Consider the following 17,163-nt stretch of genomic DNA (forward strand, 5'->3'; position numbering starts at 1 on the left):
GGGCCAGGTCAGCGTCTGCTCCTTTAATGACTTCAACAGCCCAAGGCATGTGCGGGCGGGAGGGGAGCTGTGGGGCGGGGCCCTGAGCCGCAGGGGCACAGCGTGGGGTGGGGGGCTGAGAGGCAGGATCCAGTGGCCGGAGCCGTCCCCCGCCCCCCGAGGGCGCGGTCCAGGGGAGGGCGCGGGAGCGTGCAGGCCGCCCTCACATGTTGGTGCTCATCCGGGACTGGCTGTTGGCCGGAGTCAGCTCCCCCTGGCTCCCTTCCCTGGGAGGGGACTGCAGGGGAGAGAGGGGCTCAGCGGGGGCCGGCGGGGCTGCCCACCCCGGCAGCCCACGCCTCTACCTTCACGTGGATCTGGTTGCGCAGCACGGCCGCCCGCAGGATCATGGCTTTGGCCCGGCGCTGGAACTCCTTGCCCATCAGCAGGGACTTCTCGAAGGTGGTGCTGCGCTGGTCCACGTCCCGGGCGTACAGGATCTGCACGGGCCCGGGCTCAGTGGGGTCCCGGCAGCCCGGCCACGGCCACCCTGGTACCGGCCCCCGGCAGCCCTGGCCCCCCCGGCCCCCCACTACCTTGCTGTGTGAGTCGATGCGCGCGTTGATGAGGCCCTCCAGGATGAGCTGCGTCAGCTCGTCCTCCAGGGCGGCCACCGTGGTGTTGAAGGCCGTGGCCATCTTGTGCATGTCGGCCGACACGTAGGGGCTGAAATACTGCGCGCCACAGGGCGTCAGCCGCGGCCGCGGGGGCCGCACACCCAGCCCGGCCTCTCCCCCACTCACCTGGATGAGGGCGCGGTTGCGGATCTGGGTGTACAGGGTCCTGACGTGGGGGGCCAGGTACATGTCCAAGAGCAGGTTGTCCTGGGGAGGAGAGCCGGTGAGGAGCCCTCCCGGGGAGGAGAGCCGGTGAGGAGCCCTCCCGGGAGCGGCTCCGGCCCCCCCCCCCCCCCGCGCAGCCCCCACCTTCATCTCATCCAGCATCTTGAGGCACGAGGCGTACTTGGACTCGTAGAACTTGAAGATGATGTCTCTCACCTGCGGCTCCAGCTCCAAGAACAACTTGAAGGAGCTGCAGAGGCGGCCTGCTCAGGGCCTGCCCTGCCGCGGCCAGCGCCGCCCGGCCCCCCCCCACCCCGGCCAGCGCCGCCCGGCCCCCCCCCCCCCCCCGGCCAGCGCCGCCCGGCCCCCACCCCCCCACCCCTCCCCCGGCCGCCCCCGCCCACCTGCTGGAGATGACATTGCGCTGCAGCTCCTGCCGGTCAAAGGTGGCCAAGGCGCACAGCCCGCCGTAGATGGCCACGTTGCTAGGGGACAGCAGCTGAGGGGTGGGGGGGACACTGGAGGGCCGGCCAGCGGTGGAACCCGAGCTGAGGCCCCAGCCCTGTTCGGGGGCGACCCTCCCGCCAGCCCACTCCACACGGCCCTCACCTCGGGGAAGTCGCAGTGGTCGAAGGAGGCCAGCAGGAAGCACTTGGCCGCCTGCTTGTACTTGCGCGCGGCCAGCTCGGCCAGGCCTACGGGAGGGGACACGGCGGACTGCGGGAGCTGCACCAGCGTTTGGGGGAGCAGGTCCAGCTACTGCGGAACAGCCGCTGCCCACCCGCCTGACGCCCAGGCCGCAGGATGAAGGCTGGTGGGGGCCGCACGCTGGGTTCCGCACCGGGGAGCCGGGTGCGCCCGTCGGCGCCTCACCTGCGGCACACTTGAGCTTGGTGAGGATGGCCTGCGTCTGGCTGTCGCGCTCCCCACGCTGCTGCAGGGGGGAGGCCACAGGCGTGAGGCCAGCGGCCCCCCCCTCCCCGTTGCCCTCGTCCCCCCAGCCCCAGCCCGAGGGGGCGCAGCGGACGCGGGGGAGCCCGAGCGGCCGGGGCCCGGGGCCGCACCTCGGCGATCTCCGGGGTGGACTCGGCCTTGCTGACGTAGCTCAGCACGTGGGACCAGTTCTGCAGGTAGACGCTGACCTGTGGGCGAGGGGCGGGTCACTGGAGCCGGGGTGCGGCCTGCGGCCGCCCGCGCTGCCCGGCCCGGGGCTACCTTGATGACGTTGAGACACATGTTGATGACGTGCTTGGCGCTGGTGCAGTAGTCGCGCGCCCGCGAGTAGCACTTGAGGGCGTTGCTGAGGTCGCCGCAGTCCAGGTAGTGGTCGCCCAGGTCGTCGTGGCCGCGCCGGATGCTCTCCTTGATGGAGTTGCCCTTGTAGTTCTTGAGGTCCGTGTCCAGCTTCTCCAGCTTCAGCAGGGCCTTCTTCCGCGTGGCCTCCACCCAGGCCGTGTCCAGCGCCGGGGGCTCCACGCCGCACTCGGGGACGGCGTCGGGCGCGGTCTGCAGCTCCCTGGGGGCGGCGGGGGCGGAGGGCGCGCCTCAGACCCCCGCGGGTGGGGGAGGGGCGTGCTGGGGGCGGGCAGCAGCGCGGGAGGGGCCGGCGCACCTGGTGGCCTCCGAGAGCTTCCGGTGGATCTCCTCGTACATGTCCACGTTGAAGGTCCTCTGCACGAAGGACAGGGCCATCTTGAGGGCCTCCACGCGCAGCGGGGGGCAGTGGTCCGCGATGAACTGCAGCCGCTCGATGCGCATCAGGCCGCTGTAGCTGGCCGCGTACTGCTCCAGGTCCTGCGAGGGGCGGGCGAGGGCGTGAGGCGGCCGTGGACAGAGCCCAGGGGCGCCAGGGCCCAGGGGCGCCGCCGCGGGCGGGGGCGTACCAGGGTGGGGTTCTCCACCACGTAGTTGACATCGGGTGCGTTCTGCGGGTCCTCCTGCGGGTCCACGTCGATCTGCATGGGCTCCACCGCCCCCTGCAACACGGGCCGGGCACCTTGGCACCTGCGGCCCCGGGGGCTCCGCTCCGCCCGCCCCGCGTCTGCCGGGCAGGACGGGGTGCGGGGCCCCGAGTGCGCCCTCCCAGCCGCTGCCCACTCACAGCAGACTCGGGAGCAGAGCCCCCCTGCCCGGTCGTACGGGCCGCCGCGGCAGACACCGCGGGTGGGGGAGGCCCGGGGGGCCCTGAGCGCGCCGGGCCGCGGGGCCGGGGTCTCCGGCCGGGGCCCCTCTCCTGCAGGTACCTCGTAGAGCAGCGAACAGGCCGACAGGCTGGCGCTCAGGCTGAAGTCCCCGGCCGTGCCCGGCAGGAAGAGGTCTGACCTACTGCTGCGAGGGGCGCAGCACAGATCTGTCACTGACGAGGAGGCCGAGCTGGGGGCCGAACTATCCCTCATGCTGGCCTGACCCTCTGCACCCCCCGACCCTGACACAGAGCTGGCTGGCTGCTGGGGGGAGAAAGAGCGTTAGCGGCGGGCGGCCGGGCCCCGCGCGACCCCGGCCCCGGCGGCGCGCGCGCGCTCGCCGCCCGCGGAGGCCCCGGCGGCGGCGGCCCGGCGCGGCCGCGGCTCGTTACCTGCAGGTTAAACACCTGAACCGGCAGCGGCATCTTCCACCCACCCCGCCGCGGCGCGCCGTCCACTTCCGGGGCACGGCGCGCGTCCGCTTCCGGGGCGCGCGCGGGGCGGGGCCGCCGCGCCTCTTAAAGGAGCCGCCGCCCGCTGGCGCCCGGCGTCCGGGGTCGTCGGGGCGGCCGCATGAGCCGCGCGCGGGGGGCGCTGTGCCGGGGCTGCGTCGCGCTGGCCGCCGCCCTGGCCGCCCTGCTGCTGCTGCCGCTGCCGCTGCCCCGCGCGCCCGCCCCGGACCGGGCCCCGACCCCCGCCGCCCGGCGCGTCGCGCCCCGCCTGCGGCCCGAGGACGTCTTCATCGCCGTCAAGACCACCCGCAGAAACCACGCTCCGCGCCTGCAGCTGCTGCTGCACACCTGGATCTCCCGCGCCCGCCGGCAGGTGGGCCCCCCACCCCGCGGGCCGAGGGGCGGGGTCCGGGGGTCTGGGGCCCTGCCCGCGGGCCGAGGGGCGGGGTCCGGGGGTCGGGGCCCTGCCCGCGGGCCGAGGGGCGGGGTCCGGGGGTCTGGGGGTCCGGGGCCCTGCCCGCGGGCCGAGGGGCGGGGTCCGGGGGTCGGGGCCCTGCCCGCGGGCCGAGGGGCGGGGTCCGGGGGTCCGGGGCCCTGCCCGCGGGCCGAGGGGCGGGGTCCGGGGGTCGGGGCCCTGCCCGCGGGCCGAGGGGCGGGGTCCGGGGGTCGGGGCCCTGCCCGCGGGCCGAGGGGCGGGGTCCGGGGGTCGGGGCCCTGCCCGCGGGCCGAGGGGCGGGGTCCGGGGGTCCGGGGCCCTGCCCGCGGGCCGAGGGGCGGGGTCCGGGGGTCCGGGGGTCGGGGGCCCTGCTCGCGGGCCGAGGGGCGGGGTCCGGGGGTCGGGGCCCTGCCCGCGGGCCGAGGGGCGGGGTCCGGGGGTCTGGGGGTCCGGGGCCCTGCCCGCGGGCCGAGGGGCGGGGTCCGGGGGTCGGGGCCCTGCCCGCGGGCCGAGGGGCGGGGTCCGGGGGTCCGGGGCCCTGCTCGCGGGCCGAGGGGCGGGGTCCGGGGGTCTGGGGGTCCGGGGCCCTGCCCGCGGGCCGAGGGGCGGGGTCCGGGGGTCCGGGGCCCTGCTCGCGGGCCGAGGGGCGGGGTCCGGGGGTCTGGGGGTCCGGGGCCCTGCCCGCGGGCTGAGGGGCGGGGTCCGGGGGTCCAGGGCCCTGCCCGCGGGCCGAGGGGCGGGGTCCGGGGGTCGGGGCCCTGCTCGCGGGCCGAGGGGCGGGGTCCGGGGGTCCGGGGGTCTGGGGCCCTGCCCGCGGGCCGAGGGGCGGGGTCCGGGGGTCTGGGGGTCCGGGGCCCTGCCCGCGGGCCGAGGGGCGGGGTCCGGGGGTCGGGGCCCTGCCCGCGGGCCGAGGGGCGGGGTCCGGGGGTCTGGGGGTCCGGGGCCCTGCCCGCGGGCCGAGGGGCGGGGTCCGGGGCCCTGCCCGCGGGCCGAGGGGCGGGGTCCGGGGGTCCGGGGCCCTGCCCGCGGGCCGAGGGGCGGGGTCCGGGGGTCCAGGGCCCTGCCCGCGGGCCGAGGGGCGGGGTCCGGGGGTCGGGGCCCTGCCCGCGGGCCGAGGGGCGGGGTCCGGGGGTCGGGGCCCTGCCCGCGGGCCGAGGGGCGGGGTCCGGGGGTCCGGGGGTCGGGGCCCTGCCCGCGGGCCGAGGGGCGGGGTCCGGGGGTCTGGGGGTCCGGGGCCCTGCCCGCGGGCCGAGGGGCGGGGTCCGGGGGTCGGGGCCCTGCCCGCGGGCCGAGGGGCGGGGTCCGGGGGTCGGGGCCCTGCCCGCGGGCCGAGGGGCGGGGTCCGGGGGTCGGGGCCCTGCCCGCGGGCCGAGGGGCGGGGTCCGGGGGTCGGGGCCCTGCCCGCGGGCCGAGGGGCGGGGTCCGGGGGTCCGGGGCCCTGCCCGCGGGCCGAGGGGCGGGGTCCGGGGGTCCGGGGGTCGGGGGCCCTGCTCGCGGGCCGAGGGGCGGGGTCCGGGGGTCGGGGCCCTGCCCGCGGGCCGAGGGGCGGGGTCCGGGGGTCTGGGGGTCCGGGGCCCTGCCCGCGGGCCGAGGGGCGGGGTCCGGGGGTCGGGGCCCTGCCCGCGGGCCGAGGGGCGGGGTCCGGGGGTCTGGGGGTCGGGGCCCTGCCCGCGGGCCGAGGGGCGGGGTCCGGGGGTCGGGGCCCTGCCCGCGGGCCGAGGGGCGGGGTCCGGGGGTCGGGGCCCTGCCCGCGGGCCGAGGGGCGGGGTCCGGGGGTCTGGGGGTCGGGGCCCTGCCCGCGGGCCGAGGGGCGGGGTCCGGGGGTCGGGGCCCTGCCCGCGGGCCGAGGGGCGGGGTCCGGGGGTCCGGGGGTCGGGGCCCTGCCCGCGCGCCGAGGGGCGGGGTCCGGGGGTCGGGGCCCTGCCCGCGCGCCTCACGCCTGTCTCCCCGCAGACTTTCATCTTCACGGACGGGGATGACCCCGCGCTCCAGCTGCAGGGAGGTGAGCGGGACAGGTCGCCCCGCCCCGCGCCCGGGTCCCCCCTGCCAGCTGCCCTCGCGCTCCGCGCCTCGCCCGGGCTGGACTCCAGGCGGGGGTCGCTGCCCCAGGGGAGCCCCTCCCGTCCCCCTGGGCGGGCCGTCCCGGGCTGCAGGGCCCCTTGGTCCCCAACTCTGCCGTTGACAGGCGACCAGGTCATCAACACCAACTGCTCGGCCGTGCGCACCCGCCAGGCCCTGTGCTGCAAGATGTCGGTGGAGTACGACAAGTTCATGGAGTCGGGGCGCAAGTAGGCGGGGCGCGGCGGAGCGGGCGGGGGTCTCCAGGGCAGAGCCGGGCCCTCACGCCCCGCCCGCGTCCCCAGGTGGTTCTGCCACGTGGATGATGACAACTACGTGAACCTGGAGCGCCTGCTGCGCCTGCTCTCCAACTTCTCCCCCAGCCAGGACGTCTACCTGGGGCGACCCAGCCTGGACCACCCCATCGAGGCCACCGAGAGGGTCCAAGGCGGCGGAACCGTGAGTGCCAGCCGCACACCGGACCCTGGGCACCGGGCAGCCAGGGTTTGCCCCGCCGCTCCAGCCGGGCTGGCCGCCGGCGGCGTGAGGAGGTTGCAGAGGGGCCCAGCCCAGCTCTAGAACCCCGGCAAGGGCGGGGTACCCCGGGGGCGGGGAGAGTGGAGGGCGGCCTGCCCCACCCTGGGCACCCCTGACTGGCTTCCTGGTCTCCAGGTAACCACGGTCAAGTTCTGGTTTGCTACTGGAGGAGCTGGGTTCTGTCTCAGCAGGGGCCTGGCCCTCAAGATGAGCCCCTGGGCCAGGTGAGTGCCCCTCCCCCAGCTGGGGGACCCCTGGGGGTGCCAAGGCCGGCAGGGCGCTGCTCGGCCCCTCCCCCAGCTGGAAGGCCCTGGGGGGGCGCCGAGGCCGGCAGGGCGCTGACCGGCCCCTTCCTCAGCCTGGGCGGCTTCATGAGCACCGCGGAGCAGGTGCGGCTGCCGGACGACTGCACCGTGGGCTACATCGTGGAGGGGCTGCTGGGTGCCCGCCTCACCCACAGCCCCCTCTTCCACTCCCACCTGGAGAACCTGCGCAGGCTGCCCGCCAACGCCCTACTGCGGCAGGTGCGCAGGGCCCCTCGCTGGCTGGACACGGGGGCGAGCCCAGGTGTGGACGCCCGGGGGTGCTCTCCTGAACGGGGGCGGGGGGCCGGGCCTGGTGTGACGAGTGGCACCAGGGAGGGGCAAGGTTCCCGGCTCCCACGCCCCCGCTTCAGCGCCCACCCCGGGCCCCTCCACCCTCGTGCTGCACGGGCAGGCGGTGGTGCCGGGACCCCCAGCGGGAGACTGAGGCAGGGCCGTCCGCCTGTGTGCCCTCCAGGTCACCTTGAGCTACGGGGGTCCTGAGAACCCACAGAACGTGGTGAACGTGGCCGGGGGCTTCAGCCTGCAGCAGGACCCCACGAGGTGAGTGGGCAGTGGGGCCCCCGGCCAGCTCCCCACCCCCACGCCCACCCCTGACCCTTTCCCTCTCTTGCCAGATTCCGGTCAGTCCACTGCCTCCTCTACCCGGACACGGACTGGTGTCCTGTGCAGAGCCAGGGCGGCCTCGTCCCTCGATGACCCGCGACCCCTGGCCTGGGGAGCACCCACGGCCACAGCACCAGGCGGGTGTGCCCTGCAGACCCCCAGAGCCGCTCTCGGGAGAGCAAGGACAGCCGGGCGCTGGGCGCTGTGACCCCCGAGACGACAGGGCTTCTGGGCACCCGGGGGCTGTCCCGGCTCCGTGCCGCCCCTCACCCCGTCAGACTCAGGCTGCTGGGCAGCTGTCCCCCGCCTCGTGGGGCCCGGCACCTCCTCCGCCTCACCCCGGGACTCGGCCTCCTCTGCTCTGCGCTCCCCTCCCCGCCTCCTGCTTGGGGTCCCCGGGCTGAGCCTCGCTCGGAGCAGACCCGCCCAGCCCTGGCCTGGAGCCCCCCGGGGCCGTGGGAGGGAGCCGGCTCCCCGTCCCCGCCCCGCACCATAGCAATGAGCAAGTAAACCCGTCCCGTTGCCGCTGGCTCCCGTCTGTGTCTGAGCCCTGCCACGCCCCTGCCCTCCCAGCTCCGCCCACCGAGCCCGGAGCCCACCTCACTGTGAGGCGGGGGCTGCTGCACGGGACGCGGGGTGACAGCCTTGTCCCCGGCCGTGCTCCTGAGAGCTGGGCCTGTGTCAGCAGGCGTGTGCATGTGCGTGTATGGGTGTGTACCCAGGGGCACACCTACATGTGCACACGTGTGCCGGCGGGGGTGTGCATGACTGTGGACACCCGTGTCACTGTGGACACTGTCCCTGAGTTAGAACTTTTTATTTGAAAGGCAGAGTTACAGAGAGGCAGAAAGAGAGCGAGAGAGAGCGAGTCTTCCGCTCTGGTGTACTCAGCAAATGGCCACAGTGGCGGAGCTGTGCCCATCTGAAGCCAGGAGCCCGGAGCCGCTTCTGAGTGCCCCACGCGGGCGCAGGGCCCAAGCACTTGGTCACCTTCCGCTGCTTTCCCAGGCCACAGCAGGGAGGTGGATCGGAAGTGGAGCAGCCGGGACTCAAACCTGTTCCCATGTGGGATGCCCACTAGGTGGCGGCTTTGCCCACCGTGCCACAGCGCCCCCCCTCCCCACTGAGTCAGGATTTTTGACTTCCTGATGGCAGACAGGCAGGAAGTGATGCGGAGCTGAGGCAGCAGTGGGGGCCACAGCGGACCCCCGTGTGGCTGAGCGTGCCCACGGCAGGCAGGTGGCTCACCGCCCCTGCTTGCAGCTTGTCCAGGGTACGGGGGCTTTACCAGGATGTGACCCCACTGTCGTGATCAGGCTGGCCAGGGATCAGATACACCTCGGGGCACGCCCCCCCCCCCCAGTTGGAGAAGGAGTAGTCTGGGCTCCGCTGGGGGGGGCAGGGGCGCGGGGTTTCCGGCTCCCAGAAGTTGCCCCACGTCTGCCTCCCAGCCCGGTGGGCGTGTGGCTTGCGGGTGCTTGGTCCATGCTGACATGGGGTTCCGTGTCCTCTCAATGCCCTGTGAGGGCCCCCCCCCCGGGCCTGGGCTCCGGCCCCGCGTGAGCACACACCTGAGTGCGCACTAGCAGGTGCTCTCCCCTCGGGTGTCGTGCGCACCGGCAGGGGTCTCGGGTCTCCCCTTCCTCAGCCCGCCCCGCCGCCGGGGCTGGAGCTGACCCTTCCCCCTGGGTGCCAGTGCAGGGCCACTCAGGAGGCGTGCCCCGAGCGCCGGTGAGTTTCCAGCCTTGACTGGCACCTGGGTCACCAGCCCAAGCCAGTCCTGCGGCAGCGTCGGCACAGCTGGGGCTGCTCACCGGGGCCCCCGCACCTCAGGAGCAGGACTGGGCTGAGGGCTGCTGCGAGCGGGGCGGGCGGAGACCGCTGGGCCACCCCACAGAGCAGGCGGGGGACGCACGTGTGCAGGTGTGTGGCAGGCCACAAGGGTGCCGGCGGCCGGGCTTGGAAGGGTCAGCTGAGCCCCCAGATGCCCCTACTCCCGGGACGCCGGGCCTGTCCTGTGTCCAGGGGAGGCCCTGCCCACACCCTGGGCTCCGGCTGGGACCAGCGTAGAGCTGGGCGCTCCTCCCTGGCCCAGGGCTGCAGAGCCCCTGGAGCTCCCAGAGGGGTGTGGCCGGGCATCCTGGGCAGTGGGGTCTCCCGCGGCAGCTGGTCCATTAGAGGGAGAGGACAGGAAGGCAGTGTGGGGAAATGGTGGCTGTGCACAGGGGTTGAACTGGGGGAGGCGGTGCAGACGCCCGCAGTGGACTGAGAGCAGACGGCGGGAAGTCAAGGTCAGCACCGGCCTGGGTGTGCGGGGCCCCTCCCGGCGCTGCCCCGCACGGCCCGTCCCCCAGTCAGCACCCAGTGCCGCTACCACCAGCTCTGCCCTATGCCCGCCCACCGCTCCACCCTCCCCAACATCCCCCCTCTGTCCACCCCCGGCCCACGGCTCTCTGCAGGCGTGGGGCGGCTCCACGTTGGCGCTGGCCAGGGATGCTGTCAGGCCTGGTTGTCGGCAGCTTCTGGGCGGGTTCCCCTGCTGCCCGGAGCAGTGCCCGCTCTGCTGGTGGCCCGCAGGCCGGACAGTGGGCGGGCCAGAAGCTGGGTGGGAGGGAGGAGGCTGCAGTGCTCAGCGGTGACCGCGTGGAGACGGCAGGGGGCAGTGCAGCGCAGGGCGGGAGGCTGGTCAGCGCCCACTGAGATGCGGAGGACGGGCCCTGGAGCGGGGCTGCGGTCTGCGCGCCTGTGCGTGGCCCCTGGCAGGCGGCCACTGGTGGCCGGAGGTTGTGCTGGATCAGGGCCAGCCTCTGTTTTGGCTGCAACCCGGCGCTGCCACAGGGCTGGGGGCTCCAGGCCCTGCAGCGGCTGGGGGTGTGGTCAGCCCCGAGAAAGCAGGGGGAAGCGGGGACCCCACAGCGGTGCTTAAAGGGGCAGTCACGGGGCCCGGCCTGCGGCACCCCTGGGGAAGCGGCCGCCGCGTCACTCCGGTTGGAGTCCTCCCCGCTGACGGCCTGGGAAGGCGGCGGAAGGCGGCCCAAGTGCTTGGCCCCTGCACCCCCGTGGCCTGACCCAGCCCCAGCCATTGCAGCCATCCGGGAATCCAACCGCTGGGTGGAAGAGCGCTCGCTCGCTCTCTCTCTCTCTCTCTCTAACTCTGCCTTTCAAATAAGTAAATCTAAAAACAGTCAAAATGAAATACACAGCAACCTGAGTTTTTACGCGTGCTCATTACAAATATGGGATTATCATGCTTAAAAGCCCCACATAAATCGCATAATTTAAATTTACGGAGAAACCGCCAGGGTCAAGGCAGCAGTGACGGCTCGAGCACGTGGGTCCCTGCCACCCCACGGCCCAGCGCTGCGTCTCACGTGCACCTGGGGAGGGAACCAGCAGGTGGGGGTCTCTCCCTCCCCCTCCCTCTCCCTCCCTCCTCCCTCTCTCTTCCCCTCTCTCTTCCCGTCTCTCCCTCTCTCTCTCTCTCCCTCTCCCTCTCTCCTCTCCCTCTCTCTCTCCCCCCTCTCTCTCCCCCCTCTCTCCCTCTCTCTCTCTTCCCCCGTCTCTTTCTCTCTCCCTCTCCCTCCCTCTCTCCCCTCTCTCTCTCTCTCTCTCTTCTCCCCCCCGCCCCGTGTCTCTGTCTTTCAAATAAATAACTGACCCATTTTTCGGGTCTCTAGGGTCAGGTGGTTTCCCTGGTGAGTTCGCCTCAGACACTGCAGGAGGGAATAATGCCACGGCTGTTCAGACCCTCCCGGTGAAGAGACAGGGGCCCCACCTCACGCCCGAGGCCAGCGTGCCAGTCATACCGACAGCAGACGTGTGGGAAAATTGACCGGGAAAACCTAAGATGTGCACGGAGATGCCTACCGCACAGACTGCGAAAAGCAACCCTGAGGAGGAGCAGAGCGGAGGGCCCGCCCCGCCTGTGGACCCCGAGACCTGCTGGGGGTGCAGGCCAAGGGCCGCAGGGGCCAGGCCCGCTCCCCCGTCCCGTGGCGTCCGGGCGAGCACGGCGCAGCGGCCCTGACCGCCCCCTCGGCGCTAAACCCTCTCAGGGCCGAGATGAGGGTCAGTGAGGGCGGAGTCCGAGCAGCCCTGCCAGCCCCGGGACTGTAAAGATGAAGGCCAGCGCCTGGGATTCGCACCCAAAGACCACGTGGAGGCCGCCACGCTCAGAGCAAGACCCGCGCGGAGACGCCGGCGCTGCGGCGGCCCGGGGCAGACCCTGACTCCGAGCGCTCCCGGCCCTCAGGTCATTCGGTGGGATAAGGACACCCAGCCGCGAGCGTGGGAGCTGGGTCCTCCTGCCGTGGGCGACGAGTGTTTTCAGACGGATCAAGGGGCCGGCGCTGCGGCGTAGCCGGTAAAGCCGCTGCCCGTGGTGCTGGCGTCCACGTGGGTGCCAGGTCGAGTCCCGGCTGCTCCACTTCCCATCCCTGCTGAAGGCCTGGGAAGGCAGTGGAAGACGCCCCAGGTGCTGGGCCCGGCACCCACATGGCAGACCTGGAAGGCGCTCCTGGCTCCTGGCTTTGGCCTGACCCAGTCCTGGCCGTTGTGGCCATTTAGTAAGTGAACCGGTGGACAGCCCACAGCGGCAGACCATCCATACCAGGGTTTTGTTTTTGTTTTGTTTTTTAAGATTTAGTTATTTATTAGAAAGTCACAGTTGTAGAGACAGAGAGAGCGAGAGCGAGAGCGAGAGAGAGAGAGAGAGAGAGAGAGAGATGGAGAGAGATGGAGGTCTTCCATCCACTGGGTCACTCCCCCAGATGGCCTCACCTCAATGGCCGGAGCTGCGCCAGTCTGAAGCCAGGAGCCAGGAGCTTCTCCCGGGTCTCCCTCGCGGGTGCAGGGCCAAACACTCGGGCCTCTTCGCTGCCTCCCGGGTGCGTGAGCAGGAGCCGGATGGGAAGCGGAGCCGCTGGACTGGACCCGGTGCTGCTGTGGGAGGCGGCGCCGCAGGCCGTGTCGTCGCCCGCTGTGCACGGCCGGCTCTGACTCCCACACAGCGCAGCCGATTTCCCGCCTCCGGCGTCAGGGCGGCCGCGGAGAGCACGCCTCACTGGAAGCCGAGCCGAGCCGGGACAGGAGCCTGAAGCTTCCGGAACTACGGGCCGGGCCGGAGCGGCAGCTACCGAGGCGGGGCTGGCCCAGGCCAGGAGGCAAAGCCAAGCCAACCGTCCGCACACACAGAAACGCAGCGGGGCCAAGGCCGAGCACTGTCTCCCACTAGGGAAAAAGCAAACAGCAGGAGTGGCCGTCAGGCTCAGGGCTGTCTGCTTGCTGCCGCCGGGGAGGACCAGAGGGAGAGCGGCTGCGTCCTGGGACAGCGCCCGGAGCTGGAGTCTGGCCGCCGGCCTTGGGCGTCAGCCTGCAGTCCGTGGCCCCTTCTGAACCGTTTGCTTCCTAACCTTAAGAACACACTGGAGCCGGCGCTGCGGCTCACCGGGCTAATCCTCCGCCTTGTGGCGCCGGCACACCGGGTTCTAGTCCTGGTCGGGGCGCCGGATTCTGTCCCGGTTGCCCCTCTTCCAGGCCAGCTCTCTGCTGTGGCCCGGGAGTGCAGTGGAGGATGGCCCAAGTGCTTGGGCCCTGCACCCCATGGGAGACCAGGAGAAGCACCTGGCTCCTGCCATCGGATCAGCGTGGTGCGCCGGCCGCAGCGACCATTGGAGGGTGAACCAACGGCAAAGGAAGACCTTTCTCTCTGTCTCTCTGTCTCTCTCACTGTCCACTCTGCCTGTCAAAAAAAAAAAAAAAAAAAAACCTGGGGCTGGCGCTGTGGTGCAGCAGGTTAATGCCATGGCCTGCAGTGCGGGCATCCCATATGGGCGCCGGTTTGAGACCCGGCTGCTCCACTTCCCATCCAGCTCTCTGCTCTGGCCTGGGAAAAGAGTGGAGGGTGGCCCAGGTCCTTGGGCCCTGCACCCGCCTGGGAGACCCGGAGGAAGCTCCTGGCTCCTGCCTGGAGTGAGCCAGCAGATGACCGTCTCTCTCCGCCTCCCCCTCTCTGTGTTACTCCTTCACACAAGTGAGTAAATCTTGGAGAGAGGAAAGCACAGACTGAACGAGGAAGGGTTTGGTGGGCGGCCTGGACGGCTGGGGTCACGGCTTACAAAACCTGACGGGTTTATGCTGAGAAATGAAGTTTGTATTTCAACTTTTATTCTCTTATTATGTTTTGTTGTTTTCATCTACTAGAAGGCAGAACAACAAGGAGACAGAGAGAGAGAGGAGAGAGAGAGAGAGAGAGAGATCTTCCATTTGCTGGTTTACTACTCAAATACTTGCAATGGTTGGGGCGGGGCCAGCCTGGCCAGGAGCCAGGACTCCATCTGGGTCTCCCCCGCGGGTGCAGGGGCCCAAGGAGCATCTGTGCCTCCCGGTGCCTGGGCAGGGAGCTGGCATCCCAGATGGTGGCTTAATCAACCGTACACCACAGCCACCGGTTTTATTTTCTTTTGGGGGTGGGCAGCCTGGAGAGCAGTGAGTATTTTTTTTTAAATATTTATTTTATTTATTTGAAAGGCATAATTACAAAGAGAGATCTTCCATCTGCTGGTTCACTTCTCAAATGCCAGAAACAGCCAGGGCTGGGCCAGGCTGAAGCCAAAAGCCAGGGGGCAGGAGCTGCATCCGGGTCTCCCACGTGGGTGCAGGAGCCCAGGCACCTGGGTGACCATCTGCTGCCTCCCCGGCCGTTAGCAGGGGGCTGGGTCAGAGGGAGGTGGGACCAAGCCCGCTCTCCTCCTGTGCTGACAACAGTGTGGTGCTGTCCCATAAGGTTTTGTTTTTCTTTTTTTTTTTTTTAATTAATTCTTTATTTGAAAGGCAGAGTTATAGAGAAACAGAAGCAGAAAGAATGAGAGAGAGAGAGAGAGAGAGAGAAAGAGAGAGAGAGGTCTTCCGTCTGCTGGTTCACTCCCCAGTTGGCCGCAACAGCCGGAGCTGAGCCCGATCCGAGGCCAGGAGCCAGGAGCTTCTTCCGGGTCTCCCATTTGGGTGCAGGGGCCCAAGCACTTGACCCAGGCACGTGACCAGGGAGCTGGATCGGAAGAGGAGCAGCCGGGAGGAGAACCGGTGCCCACATGCATGCCAGCACCGCGGGCGGAGGATTAACCCTCGAGCCACGGCGCCGGCCCCGCGTGGGTTTTCACGCTTGTTTTGCCGGCTCTCTGAGCTCCCGAGTCAGTCGGCTGATGATTCTGTTCCATCCGAATGTGGCCATGCTCTGTCCAGGCAGCGCCCGCCCCTGCTCGCCCACCTGCCTGCTAAACCACTTGCACTGTGCAGGGCCCTGGGAGCTCGGCTCACTCGGCCTCACTCTTGTCGCCCTTGTTCTCGGAGTCCGGGGCCCGCGGCGTGGCTGCAGAAAAGCCCCCTTCACCCCAGCAATGGCCCCGGCCAGGGCGGCTGCGGACGGCAAGGGCCTGGCCCACGCGGCAGGGAGTGTGCCCGCACAGACACAGGTGCACACTCCAGGCCTGGGAACAGCTGGGCTCGCTTTTCTCACGGTGTTGCCTTACACCCACCGCAGCTCCCTGCCCTGGCCCCGCCCTCCCCACGCACAAGAGCTTGGCCTCTTGGCAGAGGTGCCTGCCGGGCCATCTCTGGGTCAGGCAGAGCCCCGCTCTCATGGTGGGGGGAGGCGGGTCCCAGGGCCTTCTCTCACCAGCACTGTGATGGGGGGGCCCGTGCCAGTGCAGGGACAGACTCCAGCAGGTGGACACTGTCGTGGGGAGGGCCTGGCCCCGGCCGCCCGCGTGTCTGGGTGCCTGTGCCTGTGCACCTGTGTGTGGTGAGGGGGTGGGGACCTGAGCCGCTCCCCACTCCACGCAGGGTCCCCTGTGCCTCCTCCAGGAAGCCCCCCGTGCTCCCTCCGGCCTGCTCCGTGTGGTTCATCGCGTGAAGGAGTGCAGGACTGACGGCTCAGTTCTCTGAGCTGAAGGAACTCGGCGTGGGGTGCTGGGGAGGCCCCTCCAAGCCCGCCGCGGTCCGCTCCCGAGTTCTCAGCCACAGGAGCCCCCACTTCCTGGTGGCAGGGAGCCACTTCCTCTTCAGAGGTAGGAGGGTGGCAATTCGATCCCCTGAATGCGTGTGTTCTGGGTGCTTGTTTGCTCTCCTCCCACAAAGCTCCCGTGCAGAGCCGGGGCTTCCACTTGCCGGGTCACGGCTCCAGCTGCTCCCCTGCCAACAGCGGGCAAACACCAGGCCAGGCTGAAGCCAGGAGCCTGGGACTCCACCCAGGTCTCCCATGTGGGGGCAGGGGCAGGAACCTGGGCCGTCTTCCTCTGCTTTCCCAGGCCGGAGCAGGGAGCCGCATAGGAAGTGGAGCAGCCAGGACTCGGGGCGCTCCCATGTGGGATGCCAGGGTCACAAGTGGTGGCCTAACCTGACCTTGGGGTTCAAGCACCTGCACGAGTCGGGGGCCAAATCCTCTTCAAACCACAGCAAGTACCCTGCTCGGTTCACCGGGCCGTGGCCGCGCCCCGCCGTCCCCAAACGCCGCCGTCTGTGGGCTGTCCCCTCCAAGCGGCATTCAGAACGCTGCTGTCAAGGTCAGAGAACCAAGACGGGCCAAGGTGCATCCCGAGAGGGGGACGTCTGGAGCCAGCACCTGTCCCCTCATTCCAACCCTGGACGTCACTGCACGGGGCTGGGGGTCGTCTCCTGCTGGGAGGGTTCAGCTACGGCGTCCCATGGACCTGGTGGCCATTGAGTGATTTGTGTCCAAGCAAAACTGAGTGCAGGGGCCGGCGCTGTGGTGTAGCGGGTAAAGCCGCCGCCTGCAGTGCAGCATCTTCGAGTCCCGGCTGCTCCACTTCCACCCAGCTCTCTGCTGTGGCCTGGGAAAGCAGCGGAGGATGGCCCAAGCGCTTGGACCCCTGCACCCACGTGAGACCCAGAGGAAGCTCCTGTCTCCTGGCTCCAGCCTGGCCCAGCTTCGGCCGTAGTGGCCTTCTGGGGAGTGAACCAGCGGATGGAAGACCTCTCTCTGTCTCTCTCTCTCTGTCTCTCTCTGTCTGCCTCTGCCTCTCTGTAACGCTACCTTTAAAACAAACAAACAAACAAATAAGTCTTAAACAAACAAACAAACCTGAGCTGCAGCATCTGAAAAGGCAGGGGGCAGGGCACTGGTCCTGGATCTGGGGGTGCAGGGTGGGAGGGCGGGGGCAGGGCACTGGTCCGGGATCTGGGGGTGCAGGGTGGGAGGCGGGGGCAGGGCACTGGTCCTGGATCTGGGGGTGCAGGGTGGGAGGCGGGGGCAGGGCACTGGTCCGGGATCTGGGGGTGCAGGGTGGGAGGGCGGGGGCAGGGCACTGGTCCTGGATCTGGGGGTGCAGGGTGGGAGGCGGGGGCAGGGCACTGGTCCTGGATCTGGGGGTGCAGGGTGGGAGGCGGGGGTAGGGCACTGGTCCTAGATCTGGGGGTCTAGGGGTGCAGGGTGGGAGGCGGGGGCAGGGCACTGGTCCGGGATCTGAGGGTGCAGGGTGGGAGGGCGGGGGCAGGGCACTGGTCCTGGATCTGGGGGTGCAGGGTGGGAGGCGGGGGCAGGGCACTGGTCCTGGATCTGGGGGTGCAGGGTGGGAGGCGGGGTTGTTTCTGAGCTGCTGCTTCCTTCCCCTGCCCCTCAGACAGGTGGGGTGTGCTGGACGGACCCTAAGTCAGGCTCGCAGGGAGGGCAGTGAGCCCCACCTTCTCCCCAGCCCTGGCCGCCAGGACTCAGGCAGGACAAGGACAGAGGTG

The 17,163-nt window shown here is 70.7% G+C and overlaps 2 protein-coding genes and 1 long non-coding RNA gene across 12 annotated transcripts; 2 read left to right on the forward strand and 1 right to left on the reverse strand.

The window, feature by feature from the left end:
- Positions 1-8: 8 nt before the first annotated feature.
- On the reverse strand, positions 9-3,530 carry GPS1 (G protein pathway suppressor 1). 8 transcript variants are annotated; one of them, XM_070060113.1, is made up of 14 exons: positions 3,397-3,528; positions 3,065-3,268; positions 2,705-2,797; positions 2,434-2,615; positions 2,037-2,337; positions 1,886-1,963; positions 1,695-1,752; positions 1,431-1,516; positions 1,226-1,320; positions 966-1,071; positions 783-863; positions 576-713; positions 345-479; positions 9-277 (listed from the first exon to the last, which is right to left on the reverse strand). In XM_070060113.1, exons 1-14 carry the CDS (start codon positions 3,427-3,429, stop codon positions 203-205), a joined length of 1,665 nt encoding a protein of 554 aa, XP_069916214.1. In that variant the 5' UTR covers positions 3,430-3,528; the 3' UTR covers positions 9-202. The 8 variants fall into 8 exon arrangements, with proteins under 8 accessions (XP_069916214.1, XP_069916212.1, XP_069916220.1 ...); XM_070060111.1 differs by having other exon boundaries at positions 1,695-1,755; positions 3,397-3,526; XM_070060119.1 differs by having other exon boundaries at positions 1,695-1,755; positions 3,065-3,149; positions 3,397-3,522.
- Positions 3,527-7,946, forward strand: RFNG (RFNG O-fucosylpeptide 3-beta-N-acetylglucosaminyltransferase). Of its 3 annotated transcripts, none has more exons than XR_011383310.1 (8): positions 3,527-3,829; positions 5,846-5,894; positions 6,078-6,180; positions 6,256-6,409; positions 6,623-6,711; positions 6,846-7,054; positions 7,268-7,353; positions 7,428-7,946. XR_011383310.1 is itself a non-coding variant. In XM_070060123.1 (8 exons), exons 1-8 carry the CDS (start codon positions 3,578-3,580, stop codon positions 7,507-7,509), a joined length of 951 nt encoding a protein of 316 aa, XP_069916224.1. In that variant the 5' UTR covers positions 3,529-3,577; the 3' UTR covers positions 7,510-7,946. The 3 variants fall into 3 exon arrangements, 2 of the variants coding, with proteins under 2 accessions (XP_069916224.1, XP_069916223.1); XM_070060123.1 differs by having other exon boundaries at positions 3,529-3,829; positions 6,078-6,150; positions 6,846-7,011; XM_070060122.1 differs by having other exon boundaries at positions 3,531-3,829; positions 6,846-7,011.
- Positions 7,947-15,323: 7,377 nt separating this feature from the next.
- Positions 15,324-16,512, forward strand: LOC138845969 (uncharacterized). Its single transcript, XR_011383311.1, has 2 exons — positions 15,324-15,479; positions 15,720-16,512. It is a non-coding gene; the product is annotated as an uncharacterized lncRNA (long non-coding RNA).
- The last annotated feature ends 651 nt before the right edge of the window (positions 16,513-17,163 follow it).

The sequence above is a fragment of the Oryctolagus cuniculus genome, chromosome 17, assembly GCF_964237555.1.
Source record: "Oryctolagus cuniculus chromosome 17, mOryCun1.1, whole genome shotgun sequence".
NCBI lineage: Eukaryota > Metazoa > Chordata > Mammalia > Lagomorpha > Leporidae > Oryctolagus > Oryctolagus cuniculus.

What these genes read in the sequence shown, in the direction of transcription:
- RFNG (XM_070060122.1), top strand. Translation starts at nt 3,578, where the DNA reads ATGAGCCGCGCGCGGGGGGCGCTGTGCCGGGGCTGCGTCGCGCTGGCC. An exon ending in CGCGCTCCAGCTGCAGGGAG is followed by an intron (nt 5,895 to 6,077) that starts GTGAGCGGGACA and finishes TGCCGTTGACAG; the next exon opens with GCGACCAGGTCATCAACACC. An exon ending in CTGCAGCAGGACCCCACGAG is followed by an intron (nt 7,354 to 7,427) that starts GTGAGTGGGCAG and finishes CTCTCTTGCCAG; the next exon opens with ATTCCGGTCAGTCCACTGCC.
- GPS1 (XM_070060111.1), bottom strand. Translation starts at nt 3,429, where the DNA reads ATGCCGCTGCCGGTTCAGGTGTTTAACCTGCAG. An exon ending in CAAGCTCAAGTGTGCCGCAG is followed by an intron (nt 1,517 to 1,694) that starts GTGAGGCGCCGA and finishes CCCCTCCCGTAG; the next exon opens with GCCTGGCCGAGCTGGCCGCG. An exon ending in ACCACTGCGACTTCCCCGAG is followed by an intron (nt 1,321 to 1,430) that starts GTGAGGGCCGTG and finishes CCCACCCCTCAG; the next exon opens with CTGCTGTCCCCTAGCAACGT.